Source organism: Python bivittatus, unplaced genomic scaffold (assembly GCF_059951505.1).
Source record: "Python bivittatus isolate LINGU-HERP-01145 unplaced genomic scaffold, Pbiv_v1 ctg000330_np1212, whole genome shotgun sequence".
NCBI classification, from domain to species: domain Eukaryota; kingdom Metazoa; phylum Chordata; class Lepidosauria; order Squamata; family Pythonidae; genus Python; species Python bivittatus.
The window spans coordinates 28,482,330-28,499,967 of record NW_028277058.1 but is presented as its reverse complement, the minus strand read 5'-3'; the positions used below and the strand labels follow the sequence as shown (position 1 = coordinate 28,499,967).

General features: G+C 35.1%; 1 protein-coding gene across 2 annotated transcripts in view; it reads left to right on the top strand.

The window, feature by feature from the left end:
- The window catches only part of ATP2B1 (ATPase plasma membrane Ca2+ transporting 1), a 94,462-nt gene that overhangs the window by 47,962 nt on the left and 28,862 nt on the right, over positions 1-17,638 (top strand). For both annotated transcript variants that reach the window (XM_088141882.1, XM_088141881.1), the window contains exons 5-11: positions 4,256-4,510; positions 4,590-4,715; positions 10,980-11,123; positions 11,989-12,027; positions 13,088-13,243; positions 15,135-15,349; positions 17,112-17,354. In XM_088141882.1, coding sequence (XP_087998008.1) covers positions 4,256-4,510; positions 4,590-4,715; positions 10,980-11,123; positions 11,989-12,027; positions 13,088-13,243; positions 15,135-15,349; positions 17,112-17,354 — 1,178 coding nt within the window. The remainder of the gene's footprint in view (positions 1-4,255; positions 4,511-4,589; positions 4,716-10,979; positions 11,124-11,988; positions 12,028-13,087; positions 13,244-15,134; positions 15,350-17,111; positions 17,355-17,638) is intronic.

Here is a 17,638-nt window from a genome sequence, read left to right as displayed (position 1 = left end):
TGTTTCTGTACCTCAGATAGATCTAGATCTATTTTCTATCTGTTTATTCCATAGGTAATCTGAATGGAGCAAGGCCATTAGAGCTTTAAAAGTTAACTAGCACTCTGAATAGTGCTGAGAAATAAATTTGAAACCAGTGCAATGCTGACTAAAACGCAGGTATTGCATTTAGAACAGATAGAACCCCAGATATTCTTTAGAGTCAAACCTATGTAGGCTGATTTACACATTACTTGAAATATAATTTATTCGGGTTTGGTTTAATGTAGTATATTGATACGGTTACGGCTTATGTGTCAACACAGCCATTGTACCTTACTCAATAAAATATGTTTAAAGCAAATTATTTATGAATCTTGCTGTAGAGTGCTGGTTAGTTGCCCAATATGTCCAGTCATGGTTTTAGTTGATATAATAATTTAAATAGGGATAATGCATTCTTGGTTATGGCTGCTATCTACGATTCCAGGAGTGCTGTCTTGCAGTCACTTGATAGCTACAGCCATCCACTGAAGTTTTCCATTATTTCACTTAGTTCTGCAGAAAAGAAGAAGTAGTGTGTACTTAATCCCAAATTTCTGGACTGCCTCTGTATATTTTCATGTGATGTTTACAGAATATCTTAGCACAACATGGTGTTTTACAATATCATTATCTTATGAGCTACATCAGTTATTAGCAGGAAGACTGTAACACTGTCTAAGCTAAACTTGCTAGATTAGTACTACCTTCACAATAACCCAACAAAACTGTATGAATGAATCAACCCATTTTGATTGAGTTATATAACTTTATATATTCTTTCTTTAAATCTGAATCTGATACTATGCTTTTGCATATAGTTCTTTTCAGTATCAAAACTTTTTCTCCCCTATATGCATATACAAGTTTTATGTTAATTCTGATATTTGAATGTTCATATAGTCACCAGAGGCTGGGCTCAGTTTAGTGGCACTTACATTTTTATCATGAACTACAAAATGAACATATGTTTCTTCAACAATAGCCTTATGGAAAATAATGCCACCCATTGCTTTGTAATAACAAAGCAATTTCAGTTTCCTTTTAATTCAAAATTTGGCAAGGTATATGGATTATTTACATGACTATCAGAGTATAATACTTTTCTAAGACCAGAATTATATGTTTTATTTTATTGGAAGCAAAAATCTCTGTTCAAAAGGATCATGAATGAGAGAAAACTACTTCTATTTCTAAAACACTGCTTGCCTTCCAATAGTTCCTGGCAGACTTATGTATATATCAGCCTTCCATATTCTGGTCCCTCCAGGTGTAACTGAATAAGAGCTTTCTTTTGAAGAGCACTGCCTTTTCATTGGCTTCTCTTGGTGCTGCATAGGTTTAGGAAAACACATGTTTGTATAAAGGAAGCAGGAACAGGCCAGTAACAAGCATCTTCCTTAACTCAAACACTTGTTTGTAAGAGTCCGTGCAGCTACCATGCAAGTCTGGGAAAAGGAGTGGCTCCTTTGAGGAATAGCTGACAATAATAGCAAGGATGATTACACCAAATTCAAAGCATCCTCTTCTTCTTCACACCCAGATGCTGCATACCTCTGCTTTGAGTACAACTGCCATCCCTATCCAATATAGCCCTTGGCCTTGCTGGCTGGAAGTACTGGTTATAGTTAGCCAGCATCTAGAAGTCACTAGATTGGGAAGGCTGCTTTAATATGTAGATGTAAGTTTTACTTAATGTATGTAGCAATAGTTTCAGTTTGTAAAGCACACTGAGCAAATAACAAGCTCTTTCTGCCAGCCCAAAGGTAGCCTTTAGCATTTAATTAAAAATGTAATCTGATAAAAAAATGATCAACTAGCCAGGAAAGAAAAGAAATATTCACTCACTAGTTGTTCCTTTTCACATTTCCTCTTTTTGTTTGTATTTATTCCTTCGCAGCTAGGAGGAAGAAACATTTTTAGTATTTCTCAGAAATTGCAAGGTCTGGTCCCTGGCCAAGAGAGGATTAAGCTCCAACTTCAGTTCCCTCATCTTTGTTCTTAAATTAAAATCTATGTTTGCCCTGATTGACATAAATCATACAGCTTAAATAGTATTTTATGACAGTGTGATTTGCATGATTGGCTGTTTGTTGTGTGTTGAATCAGTTTGTTCTTTCTGTCTATCAGTTGATGATGTTAGTTGGTGAATGAGATTTCTCCTCACCCTGTAATGTGTTGTCCACCCAGAACCTGCTTATGCTTGTGATTTCTGGAGCAGATGGAGAATGCTAAGAAGTGATGAAGGGAAAGGCCTGTTGCATAAGCCGAATTTTGCTGATAGAATTTTGATTGTAGCCTTTTCAGTTTTAATTCAGAGTCCACTGATTCTCACAATTAATAAAGCATAAAGCCCTCTAGAACTTATTAAATCACTAGAGAAACAAGCTTGTTTCACTGTAATTATACTGGGGAAAAAAAAGCTTGAGTCTTTTATTGCTCTGTACCCTAATATGGAACCTTTCCAACTGAAGAATTGGGGCTTATTGTCCTTTACATTTTATCAGAGCTTGGCCAGGTGATGATCATTGGTATCAAACACTGAATATATCTTTTGAATAAGTTTGCTGTTACAGTTATTCAGAGGTTTATCATTTCCAGAAACAGGTCTGAAGCCAGAATGATAAAATCGTCTTTATATCCATTCTTGCCATTTCCCTATTCTGGGAGTTGAAGTCCTGGCACATATGGAAAGTTCCAAGTAGGGAAAAACAGAACTAGATTGATTTCTCCTAGCTATATATTTTGTTTAATCCAAAATATGAGAATCCAAGCATATCTCTCTTTGATGGACAGTTTAAAATTATCTATCTATTGGGGTTTTAATCTATTAAAATAAGAGGATAAATGAAGCACCTCCCTGAAAATTGCTCCCAGCTCTCTGCATGATGTATATGCACAGCCGCCTTACTGGAAAGCAAAGCAAAGTGCGGGTGTGTACTCATACACACACGAAGACAGTTGGGAGCCCCTTTTGAAGCAGACACATAACTCTTGCACAGTATGCGTCTGCTTTAACAGTTGAAGGAGAAGATATTCATTTTTCCTTCTATGTATGCATTGCAAAACATCTCTTTTGAATTTCCGAAGATGCCTAGTAACTGGATAAAAGGTACATCAATTATAGTACAATAAAAGATACTAAGAAGCATATTGATTGGTTGGTTTTATTTATTTGTAAATTTTCTTTATTATGAGTTCTTGCTACATACATAGCTTTAAAGTTTACTTCAACACCAAGGGAACAGTACTGGTCTTTGTCAGATTATTTTTATATTGCTACTATACATACATACATACATACATACATACATGTTTTCTTAGAACTAAAAGTTGAAATATCACAAAGAAAATAATTGGGAGCATTGGTCTAAATGCTATATTATTTCCATAAGTATTCATATAAATACTTCTTACAAAAACTGAAAAGAAAAAAATGAGATAAGAATAACTATTCTCAGAGTTAAGAGTGTTGCAATAATTATTCCATATATGAGAGTTTACAGCTTGTACTAATGAGAGACCAACAGAGAACCTTTCTGCCCACTTTCCAAGGTTGGAGAAAAAGTAGGTGATGAGATTATTGCTCCCTTCTTTACCACCTTGTTGTGTTTAGGACTCACCATATACCAGCAAAAGTTAAAGAAATAGGTCTTGGCAGAGTGCAAAAGCAGTGTCTTTTATCCCAGTTGTTCTTTCATAATTTCTGAGATTGTAAAATCCATCACAAGAAGAAAGTGAGATTGGGGGAGCTTGTTCCAAATATCCTTACCACCTTATTTTCAGGAAGATATTAGTGATCCTCTGTAGCTAGCTCTGGGAATATAGAGTAAAACAACTCAATCTAAGCTAAAATGCTTGGGTCAGATCAAAATATAATAAATCAGTTAATAAACTAAAACAATTAAAAGCCACTCAGGTTAAACAAGCAAGGAAACCTGAAAATCTATGGAAATAAAACATTAAAACACATGAGAGAACAAACAGGGCAGATATCTTACAATAGCTGTAAGACAGTAGTGGCTTGATGTGCTTGTAGTATTTGCTAAAGTTATGTAATATGAAAAGCAACTGAAAATATTTTATACTGAATAAGGTCCTAATTAGTATACAATTTTAAATGTTGAATATAATTAACTCATGATTGTGTGGGTTAAATAATTGCAATTTACACTAATATAGATCAATATGAAAACTGAATATGAAATTTGGATTATTTGTTTACTTTCTGCAGTATGTGGAACAGTATCAGTTGGAGAAGAAGAACAAGAAGGTGAAACAGGATGGATTGAAGGAGCTGCAATCCTCCTGTCTGTCGTTTGTGTGGTATTAGTGACAGCTTTTAATGACTGGAGTAAAGAGAAGCAGTTTAGGGGATTGCAAAGCCGCATTGAACAAGAACAGAAGTTTACTGTCATCAGGGGTGGCCAAGTCATCCAGATACCTATAGCTGACATAGTTGTTGGTGACATTGCACAAGTAAAATATGGTAAATATACCCATTAATTTTATTGGCATCTCTGTAACTTATTATCGTTTGTTAAATGTAATTTTGGCTTCTGTTTTAGGTGACCTTTTACCAGCTGATGGTGTACTTATACAAGGAAATGACCTCAAAATTGATGAAAGCTCACTCACTGGAGAATCTGATCTTGTTAAGAAAATGTTGGATCGAGACCTTATGTTGCTCTCAGGTGGGTGATCAAATGATAGCTAGGATCTAATCATGAGATATTATGGAAACTGAACAAAGTTTCCTACTTCTAGAACTAGGTTATGTGACACATTGTCTTCCCAGGTGACAGTATGCTAAGAACTAGTGCTCTTATATATTATGTATTACACTTTTAACCTCCTCAGGACCAAAATGATAGGTCCTAACAACAGGTAGGGTTTCAGACATACAAGCATCCTTTAATGTGATTAGTTTAATTAAGCATATGTAACTGTAGTGTCTTATTTTCCCATGAGATTAAATAATTTCTAGAATACTAGTATACTAGAATAGAACACTATTACAAATTATTGATACTGTGGCCCTCAGTGTTTTGTTTTTCTGACCCAGTGTGCAATAATTAACTGTTTAATACTTCAGCAATAAAATAAATTTTAGAGGAAAGACTGCTACATAATTAAAATTTTAAAAAATATAGTTGAATGCTGCAGTCCACAAAATTTGATGTATAAATAATATATGGCCTTGACTTGCATTTCATTTAGTATGATGGTTTAACTTTTATGCTTCTTTTCAAAAAACAAATAGCATACGTAGTAGAATTATTATTTTTTTCATAATCAGTAATTTAAGAATCAAGACCTGCCATAAATGTATTTTCACTCCCTATAAGACAGAGATAATCAGAAGGCCATTCCATTCCCACTCCCCATTTCATCACACTTTCAGTTCATTTTTAAGTGGATCTGGTTTAGTTTTGTTTTTATTGCAATCCATCACTTAACTGAGTGGTAAAATTGTTGCATATACAATTCCAGATAAACATTATTTTAACAAGCCATAAATAAAAGAGTGGATAAATTTAGCTACAATAATTTTGTATGTGAATGGCTTGTGAAAAAAGTTGTTTTTAATTGTGTGGATGCTGAATATTTATAACAGTTTTTCTCTTTTGAAGTGATAAAATTCAAAACTATTCTGGTTTGAAAAATAAATTCATTTTCTATGGAATTTTTTTTAAATTACTATTTTGTTTGCTATCATACAAGAAAACATTGAAAACAAACTGCGTCATCATGTGTACAAAAATGCTATAACATTATAAGCAGCTCATTTTTGGAAAGGTTAAACTGTAACCACACAAAGCTATATTGGTCAACTCACTGGAGAATCTGATCTTGTTAAGAAAATGTTGGATCGAGACCTTATGTTGCTCTCAGGTGGGTGATCAAATGATAGCTAGGATCTAAGCATGAGATATTATGGAAACTGAACAAAGTTTCCTACTTCTAGAACTAGGAACTTCCTACTTCTAGGACCAGTTCATGAAAACATGTCTTCTACCCAGCATTTTTTTTAATGAATTTGCCTTATCTTTAAATCATAAGACACAAATCTAACATTCTTAAAAACATCAGACCACTGATTTGTTAAGATAGTATATTTCAGTTCTTTAGTTTAAAATGCTAATAAATTATCCTTATTTTATTAATAATTTCAGATTGTGTATATATTTGGATTGTAAATTTATACGCCACTAAAACTTTTTCCAGTAAATTCAGTATTTTAGGAGTTTCAGAAATGCCAATACATCAGGTCCCAATTGTGCATCAGCAGATGTTTTAACTGAATATATTGCCATTCAGATTCTTTTTTTTTTTTCCGATTTAGATTATTTTTATAGTAGTTAAAAGCTTTAGTAGAATCTTTAACATCCATGGTATTAATTTTTTTGTGGGTCCACGTTCTCAAAAAACAAAAGTAAACAAAAAACCCACAACCATTTTCAAAGTTTGAAACTTTCAAACTTTCAAATCAAAGTTATCCTAAAGAGTCAGTTTCTGACTTCGCCTTCATCCTAAAATCTTCTAAATATATCTTGCTGCCTTTAAATAACTGAATGTGGACTAAAATTAGAACCAAGCACCTGCAAGAATTTCAAAGGAGTCAAATAATATCATCCTAGTTGTTCCTATTACTATACTGAGTATTATTTTATTTATAAAAACAAGTGAAGATATAAGCTTATAAGATATAAGCCAATTAGTAGAACTGAAAATCTTAGAAGTTAAACACACACAACTCCCAATTTTTTTTTACTAAAGTGTACGTTAAGCGTACAAAGAACTAGGGGGCTGCCTATCTCATAAAAAAATCTTCAATAACTTTTCTATCAGTTTAAAAGGAATTATTATAGAAATTCCTCTCAAAGTGTAAATCAGTCTAGAAGAAATAATCATTTTGACCATGTTTATTCTCCCCTATAGACTCATAGGAATATTCAATGCAATTAAAAATATTTAAATCTACTAACAAAAGTATGTTCAAGGGAATTCTTGTTCCATGATGTTTAAGAAAATTTAGAGTAGGCAAATCCAAATTATTCACCAACTAATATCTGTGATATAAGCTAAAGTCTATTAGAATTATCCCAATTAACCCAATCATTTATTAGTTTAGAATATTCACAAATTGAGATAAAGAGACTTGAAAGTTATCAGAAATAAGCAAATATTATCTACATACAATAGCAGTTTCTGTTCCTTTATAGCCACTTTGACACCCAAAATTTAATGCGATTGTCTAAAAGAAGAGATCTAGTGGTTCTTATACCAAATTATGTATAAGAGGTGGATCTAATACCAGATTATGTAAAAGAGAAGGTATATAATGAAACTTAAGTTTCATTATATATCCTAATAGGCAAAAATACAATCATTCATTCATTAAGGTTTATATGCCACTGCCATCAAAGATGACTCTGCTTAATACCGTTCATAATCATTCTAGCTGAGGGATTTAAATACATAAATAAATACATAAGAGATCTATTTTTTCCCAAATCATATCCCAATAACCATGTTACACTGAAGGCTTTTTCTGTATCTAAGGAAGCTATCAGAGTCACCTCCTGTTTGGATTGCTGTAACACAATGTCAGGCCCAGCCCAAGAACAATGGTGAAACAGTCCACTTGAGTTCATTTCCTTTATTAGCTTATACCATACAGAGAGAATCTTTCCAGACTAACTCTGTACTGCATTTAGTGGATATACCCTGGGAGATTCTAGGGAAAGGCTATCCTGAACCTCTTATGCTTCCCATGCTCCTGCGGACTGTGGTGTCTTTTGTCTTCTTTCCCTTCCTGGAATGCACCCCCTCCTTCCTGATGATCTTGCTCTGTTGCTATATACCACATCACCCTCCCCTTCATAGATGCATTCCATCACATGAACTGTACATGGGGCTGCCCTTTAAAGGAAGCTGCAGCTGGTCCTGAATGCAGTGGCATGGGCAGTTTTTGGTTTTTCTCATGACACCCATGTAATGCACAGATCTGTAATAAACTTCTGGGGGCAATTCAAGGCGCTGGTTATAACACCCCCCCCCCCGCCTGCCAGAATTTGCATGGCCCCAACTCTGTTAGCCTTTTGCCAGGCATTGAAGTCCTGGCTGTTTCCCCAGGCGTTTGGGGCGAGGGTAGATGAGCTCTACTACTACTATTGATGGTGTGGGGGGTTAATAGTTTATTCTGGGGTGCGGGGGTGGGGGTGGGGTATGTTTGGTGGACTTGTTTGTTTTAATCTTGTAAGCTGTCCAGAAGCATTTGTGTGAGATGGGCAGCTATATATACATACAAATGAAGCTATATATACATACAAATAAATCATAAATAAATTTCTAAAATATCTACCAGTATCTAATATCTACAGTGGGGCAAAAAAGTATTTAGTCAGCCACCAATTGTGCAAGTTCTCCCACTGAGAAAGATGAGAGAGGCCTGTAATTTTCATCATAGGTATATCTCAACTATGAGAGACAAAATGAGAAAAAAAATCCAGAAAATCACATTGTCTGATTTTTAAAGAATTTATTTGCAAATCATGGTGGAAAATAAGTATTTGGTCACCTACAAACAAGCAAGATGTCTGGCTCTCACAGACCTGTAACTACTTCTTTAAGAGGCTCCTGTCCTCCACTTGTTCCCTGTAGTAATGGCACCTGTTTGACCTTGTTATCAGTATAAAAGACACCTGTCCACAACCTCAAACAGTCACACTCCAAACTCCACTATGACCAAGACCAAAGAGCTGTCGAAGGACACCAGAAACAAAATTGTAGACCTGCACCAGGCTGGGAAGACTGAATCTGCAATAGGCAAGCAGCTTGGTGTGAAGAAATCAACTGTGGGAGCAATAATTAGACAATGGAAGACATACAAGACCACTGATAATCTCCCTTGATCTGGGGCTCCATGCAAGATCTCACCCTGTGGGGTCAAAATGATCACAAGAATGGTGAGCAAAAACCCCAGAACCACAGGGGGGGACCTAGTGAATGACCTGCAGAGAGCTGGGACCAAAGTAACAAAGGCTGCCATCAGTAACACACTATGCTGCCAGGGACTCAAATCCTGCAGTGCCAGATGTGTCCCCCTGCTTAAGCCAGTACATGTCTGGGCCTGTCTGAAGTTTGCTAGAGAGCATTTGGATGATCCAGAAGAGGATTGGGAGAATGTCATATGGTCAGATGAAACCAAAGTAGAACATTTTGGTCTAAACTCAACTTGTGTTTGGAGGAGAGAGAATGCTGAGTTGCATTCAAAGAACACCATACCTACTGTGAAGCATGGGGGTGGAAACATCATGCTTTGGGGCTGTTTTTCTGCAAAGGGACCAGGATGACTGATCCGTGTAAAGGAAAGAATGAATGGGGCCATGTATTGTGAGATTTTGAGTGAACACCTCCTTCCATCAGCAAGGGCATTGAAGATGAAACGTGGCTGGGTCTTTCAGCATGACAATGATCCCAAACACACCGCCCGGGCAACGAAGGAGTGACTTCGTAAGGTCCTGGAGTGGCCTAGCCAGTCTCCAGATCTCAACCCCATGGAAAACCTTTGGAGGGAGTTGAAAGTCAGTGTTGCCCAGCAACAGCCCCAAAACATCACTGCTCTAGAGGAGATCTGCATGGAGGAATGGGCCAAAATACCAGCAACAGTGTGTGAAAACCTTGTGAAGACTTACAGAAAACGTTTGACCTCTGTCATTGCCAACAAAGGATATATAACAAAGTATTGACATGAACTTTTGATATTGGCCAAATACTTATTTTCTACCATGATTTGCAAATAAATTCTTTACAAATCAGACAATGTGATTTTCTGGATTTTTTCCCCCATTTTGTCTCTCATAGTTGAGGTGTACCTATGATGAAAATTACAGGCCTCTCTCATCTTTTTAAATGGGAGAACTTGCACAATTGGTGGCTGACTAAATACTTTTTTGCCCCACTGTAATTCCTTTTATAAACTGAGGTTGTACAGATTGCACAATAAAAGGAGAAGTATGTAATAGGGTCCTTTGATTGCCTATATTTAATTTTTTTTTAGAAGGCAATTTCCTCCTCCCCATAAGACCCAATTGAGTAAAGAGCCAGAGAAAGTTTCTGTTTATATCTGAGACATAATTCCTTCTCCTGACTTCAAGCTTCAAATGTAATCCAAAACAATGAAGATAAGATTTATACCTATTGATTTATTGAAGCAGGAGACAGGTGCAGCCTGATACAAAACTTTTCTTCCACATGTAGCAAGCTAGCAGTCTTGCTTGTTGATTGATTGCAGTTAACAATTCACAGGTAATATTCACGGTAGTCTCAGTCTCTCTCTCTCTCTCCCCCCCATCCTTATATATCTATTATTAAAACATCCAATGTAAGATAAAATAATCATGGTTTGCAGGGATTCAAATATACAAAGAGGAATAGTGAAAGGTGTTGATGTAAACAGGATGTAGGTTCTTTCTCTCTTACTTCCTGCCTTTAATTTACTTTGCTTACTATTTACTCTTTTTCCATACTTTGCATAACATGCTTACCTTAAAGGAGATTAATGTGATGGATATGTCTGATAAATCAAACATAATGCTGAAATTATGAGAGTAAAAGTTCAAAGAACTTCAAGAGCACTTGACCCCCTACTGTGTCTTCATCTTGGATAAAATATGTTACTTCTTTTTATTTTCAGAACAGCCTTTATTAATCATATTTTTGTATATTATTAACATGGATTAAAGTTTTACTAGTAATTGAGTGTTGTGACTTTCTCTTAACCAACCTACCTCACAGGTTTATTGGAAGGATAAAATCAAAGGTAATTCTATGTAAGCTACTTTGAACCCTTTAGATGTACTAAATAAATAAATAAATAGCATTAACTTTTTCATAAAACTACAACATTCACATTCCTTACCCTTAATTCACACATGCTTTTTGCATTTTAGGTACACATGTTATGGAAGGTTCTGGAAGAATGGTAGTTACTGCTGTAGGAATAAACTCACAAACTGGAATTATCTTTACTTTACTTGGTGCTGGAGGGGATGATGAAGAAGAAAAAAAGGAAAAAGAGAAAAAAGACAAGAAAAGTAGGCCCATATCTTTAAGAACTTGACAATTGATTTTAGAAATATTACAGATAGATTGTTGCTCCTTTATCCTTTACAGAGGTTATGAGTAATGTAAATTTAGGATTCACTATTTCTTTTTTCAGCCATTCAAAATAAATTTAAAAATGAAATCATAATCTTTCTGATCTCTGGATTATTTCAAGCTAGTATTCCAATTCAGCTTCATCTTGCAGTTCATGAGCCTGTACAATCAAGTTTCATTCAAGTGCTTTTAGAGGTATCATGAGAATAAGATGTGTTGAATGAGGCATGTCAGATAATGATAAACATGACAGAATAATTATAAAAGAGGGAATTGTCTAGAAAAATAAATCCTGAATCATATTTTAGCATGTTGTATATGATCATTGTGATCATACCAGGGATTGATTATAATAGCCGAGAATGATCAGAGTTATAGTACAACCCTTCGGGACAGGATAAGATTAGAGAAGGCTTGGGCCGAAGGAAAAATATTGTCTTTTGACCTGTTTGAGCAATATGTCTGAAATCTTATAAGCTTCAAGGTGACTTTAATTGCCCTCCACTTAGTTTTCTCATCAGTTCTCCAAAAATTCTGATGCCTCTGAATATTTTAATACATTTGCCACATTAGTTTAAACCTATGCTTATGTTAAATAGAAATATTTATATTGCCTTCTGAACTGTTCATTATACCTTTTGATCATTATATAATCCAATAAATGTTCACACTAGATTGTTATCAGTTATTCTGAAAGAGTCTGGCTTAGCGAAGCAACAGGGATAGATATTTCAGTTACAAAAAAGAAATTATGTAAGATATTTACCAATTTTTGAAAATGATAACTATTTTTGGTTTTAGGTAAAAAACAAGATGGTGCTATTGAAAATCGTAACAAAGGTAACAAACAATATGACCTACATTAACAAAATTTAAAAATGTATGTTAGAATAGCAGCTTTTTAGAAATAATCAGAATGCCACAGAAATGTGTCTAAGCTTTCAAGTTCTCCAGAATTCTTCATCAGGTTTTTAAAAAAGGTAAAGTACCATTTTGACTGAATTCTGTAGAATTCAAAAGCTTGCACACACTTTTTCATGGCATTCCAGTTGGTCCTAATGAAAGTGTTATTGTATTATGTTTTTTCCTTCACAGTCAAAAAATAACATATCAATGCAAAATGTTCACTGCACATCTTAATTTTAAATGTCAAAAATGTGATTTGTGATAATCTGTATTAAAATTGTAATATGAGTAAACAGAGCTAGTAAAGCAGTACCTTTAAGTGTGGTAAAGAATAAGGTGCCTAACTTGTGCTGATCATGCTGTTTAATAGAGATGGGCAGAACATTTTATTTTTAATTGTTTTGCAGATAAAAGTTTGTGAAACCTTATTGAAAATGCTGTCTCAAGTGCAAAATGGACTGTTTCAAGCAGTCTGGAAGTATTTGTATCTTTAGACAGAGCTGTTTGGAGTAGAGATACTCTGTTTCAAGTTCAAAAGACTTCCAGGATATTCAAATTGCTTATTTTACACTCAAAATTCATGATATTTTGTGCTTAATATGGTAATATGGTTTGAAATGAAATATTTTGCACATTCCTACTGAAACTGGAAATTTGCACAGACACTTTTGATTGAGGCTTATTTTGTCACCTTAAATATTAAAGTAGTTCCCTTAACTACTGTTTGTACAAAATTAATCTCAAATCTTGATTTTCTGGAACTTATTTAATTGTGTCTTTAGAATTTATCCTAAAAGATAAGCACGCTGAAATCACCTATACTCTTATTCAATTTTGTGCCCAAGACATAAGACTTTACTGTATTCAGACCCAACAGAAGTATATTATTCACTCAATTAATGAAGTTTTGCTGTATTCTCAGATTGTATTTGGTTGTTTTGAAATTTATGGGCCATAATAAATTGTTCATTCAGTTGTGTTTTTATGAATTTAGCAAAAGCCCAGGATGGTGCAGCCATGGAAATGCAGCCTTTGAAGAGTGAAGATGGTATAGATGGAGATGACAAAAAAAGAAATAATATGCCTAAGAAAGAGAAATCAGTTCTGCAGGGAAAACTTACAAAGCTAGCAGTTCAGATCGGCAAAGCAGGTATGACTCTTCTACTGTTACAGTTCTACACAGAATAAAACCATGGATTGGCATTACTGTGATACAGAGAATACAACAGACTAGTTAGACTAGATTCCTAGGGCTTGTCAAAACTAATGTTATCTAGTGCTTGTTGACTGACATTTTAATATGTGCTGGTGTTGCTGTGATTGGACATCAACCGATGTTAACATCTTAGTTTAGATTTGATTTATAATATTTAAATGTTGCCTCTTTCCACAAGCTGAATCCTGGAAGTCTGGCTTCCGTCACACTATTTGAGTATTGTCTTAATGATTCTGATTACTATCTATAGAGTTTGCTTCACCATCAGTACTCCTCATAGGTTACCATAATAGCCATTGTGCTAATTTTTAATAAGAATGATTTTAGGGTATCATAGAACATTTAGGAGCCATGTTGAATCAGTCAAAAGACTTTTTAAAATTTATCCTGTTTCTTTCTGTAGCCAAATATATGGGAAGTATGTTGTTTCAAAGCAGCTGTTATTCAAAAGCTTGTACCTTTGTTTATTCTAGAGTTAGTATGATTAGTAGCCACTGACAATGTTTACATTCCATGATTTTCTAAACAGTAGTCTAAAGCCATTAATAGTGCTGCCTATCAGTACCTTTGGTGGCAGTAAATCCATAATATTAATTATGTGCTGTGTACTTTCTGCCTTATTGTCCTTTTCTCTAAATAAAACAGCCTCAAATGCTGTAATCCATGGGAGTTACTCTCATCCTCTCATCATGTTACTTGCCTTTTCTGCTTTAGTTTCAGCTTTACAATATACATTTTGGATATAGTGATCACAATTAGATTTGAATAAATGCAATATAATGAAGAGTTTTATTTTCAATCTTTTTCCTAAATGAACAACACAGAATTTGGTTTTTTCTTAACTGCTACATAGTATTTTGACATTCTCATTGAGGTAAGCCCTAAAACTCCAAACATGTTTCTGGGTCAGTCATTGCCAGTTCAGACCTCATAAGTGTATATGTGATTAAGATCTTTTTGCACTAAAGTATTGTTTTTGGCACTCTGAAATCACATTTTCTATTGTCCATATCATTCTAGACTTCAAAGAGATTATTTTAACCTCTTCACAATTTTTACATTACCAAGGCACAAGTAGAGAATGGATAAGAGCTGGCTTGGCAGTAGTGCATGTAAAAAAGGGTTGGGTATCCTTATTGATCACAAGTAAACAATGAACCAGCAGTGTGATGTAGCTGTTGAAAAGGAAAATGTTATCTTGGGGTTCAATTGACAGGAACATAGAGTCCTAATCACAGGCAGTAATTGGTCCACTTTACTCTGCCCTAGTCAGACACCACTTGGAATACTATATCCAGTTCTGGTACCATAGTTCAAAAATGCCAATGACAAATTGAATGAAATTCAGATAGGGCTACTAATGGTGAAACCTGTGAGAAATTATTAAAGGATCTGGTTGTTTAGACTACAGAAGAGATGACTGAAGGGACATATGACAGCATTCTTCAAATATCTGAAAGGTTGTCACTTAGAAGAGGGAATAGACTTATTCTCTGTTGTTCATGAAGTCAGAACCAGAATTGATGGATTAAAACTACAAAGAAATTGGTAGATTAAAACTACAAGAGAAATTTCCTAATTGTACAAGTTATCAGCCAGTGGAACAGTGCCACATGAAAAGGTGAGTTCTTCACTGAGTCTTTAAACAGAGGCTAAATGATAATCTGTCAGAGATACTTTACTGAATTATGCACTGAGGAGTTACACTAGATGGTCATTAAGGTACCTTCTGATTCTATGAAACTGGTAACTATGTTTATGAATGCCATTTAAGAATGTTATTTATATACCAAAGAATTAACTAGATCTCTTTTCTTCATAAAAGGGTTGCTGATGTCTGCAGTCACGGTCATCATTCTTGTATTATATTTTGTAATTGATACCTTTTGGGTCCAGAAACGTCCTTGGCTTGCAGAGTGTACTCCAATATATATTCAGTATTTTGTGAAATTCTTCATCATTGGTGTTACTGTTCTGGTTGTGGCTGTTCCAGAGGGTCTTCCACTTGCAGTAACTATCTCGCTGGCTTACTCTGTAAAGGTATGAGCAAGAAGTGTGGTTTGGTACGTAGTATTTTAATATGTAATAGTTAAATGTAGGAATTTTTTTTCCTAAGGAAACTACACTTCAGTGATATTTGTTTGAAGTGGTTATTTAATGGCTTATTTCATTTATTTTCAAACTGTATATGCCGCTTCAGTCAAAGACACCAAATGGCTTACAACTTGTGCAATACAAGGAAAACAAAATAGCAATAAATCATTACCAAATCAACAGATCAGAATTTAATATCTGAGAAAAAAACAATATCACAAACCTTCTCATAAAAATTTGCTAAATAATATGTTTATACTTGGAAAGAGTAATAAAATTATTTCCCTGAAAACTGCAGAAGAGCAGCATTTTAACTGCCTTCCTGATTATTAACAGACATGGCACCATCTTAATAGCTTAGGGGTGGAGGGAATGACAGCAAGAGTATTTAGTTGGGTTATTTCTTAAGTCTTATTTCTAGGTACCCACTCTACTCAACTCCTGAATGGTTGGGACTTGCAGCATGTCCTCCCTGGCAGTATGTATTGGGTAGATTCCACATGGAGTAACTGGTGTCAAAGGTATCCAGGACCCAAGCTGTGTAGGGGTTTTTATGTAATAGCAAGCTCCTTGAATTGGTAGACAATGAAGCTCCTCCAGTAAAGGTAGTTGTTCACTGTTAGCAGGTAGGCCAGACAACTGCATTTTACATCAGCTATAATGATCTCCAGGGCAGCCACATGTAGATTGCATTCCAGTAGTCCAAATGACAAGAGCATGACTAACTATTAGTAGCACCCTCTGCTGCAAGAATGGTCACAGCTAACACTTCAGCCAAAACTGAGCAAATACTTTCCTGGCCACAGCCTCCATCTGCAGCTGTACAGGAGCCACAGGTATAGGAGAACTCCCAAATGTTCTCTTTCTGAGGGACACAACTAAAGATGGAACAGTACAGTACACTACACATTAAAGAAAAATGTGCAAAAATGACTTTGAGAGCTCCCCCATCACATGGCTTTTTGCGTTGCTTAACCCCTGGTGTATGTGAGTTCATTCCAGAGCTTTATGTGCCTCTTCGGTAGTAGAATGTGATGGAGGGCTTCAGAGATAATATGTCTTGGTGGTAGGTGGTGAAAATCTCCCTCTTAAAGAGCAAAAGAGAAAACAACAACTAGACAAAGGAGTGATAAGAACAGTTGGTAAAAGAGCTATCATAGCCAAAAGATACGACCAAATATCAGAACACAGGGCATTACATGAACAGATGAGAGCCCCATGACGCAGGTGGGGCATGAAAGAGTGCAACAAGCAAAAGCAGTCTATATAATTCATCTGGCCTAAGAGCTGGCACTTTTACAATTTGAATTAAATATTTTTATTTACTTATTTAAAAGATTTGTATCGCCGCCCATCTTAGAGCACAACTCTGGGCAACTCACAACAATAATAAAACTACAAACCATAAAAACAAAAACTAAAAAAAAACAACTGTTGCCTCAGTCATGATTCATTAGGATGCCCCAACAACCATCCATAGGCTCCCGTGATGGCCTTCCAGAAGGCTTAAAGGCTGGGGGCCTGCTGGATTCTTTCCAAATGTTGCAAATATGCATTCAGCTCCTTGATTTAATCTTTGCCTGGGATCTATTGGAAAACCTGTATATTTGTGGTCATATAGGAACCTCACTTGGGAGAGATAGTAACAAATACATTCTAAGAATGCCTTAATGCTGTTTAGACTTGATTCTGTCCTTTCTTGAAACAGAAAATGATGAAAGATAACAACTTGGTCAGACATCTGGATGCTTGTGAAACAATGGGAAATGCAACAGCCATTTGCTCAGATAAAACAGGAACACTGACAATGAACAGAATGACAGTGGTCCAGGCATATATCAGTGAAAAGCATTATAAAAAAATCCCAGAGGTGCAAGCTATTCCTGATAAAACCTTATCATATCTTGTAACAGGAATCTCTGTTAATTCTGCTTATACTTCCAAGATCTTGGTAAGTGTATATTGAAAAGACGTATGTTTTAACATTGAACATGTTTCAATCCAAGCTAAGCAATTAATATTTTGTTGTTTTCAAGAAAACTAAATATATTGTAACATCAAAATCAATGTGTGTGTGAAACTACTTATATTTAATTTGTTAAAAGTAAATAAACCTAGTAAAATTCTTTTCAAATATGTATGTCCTATTACAGTATTATTTATGCATTAACAAAATATTACTAAACTAATGGGGAGACCTTTCTTGTAACTAATGCCAGTAGTTGAGTTCTCTTG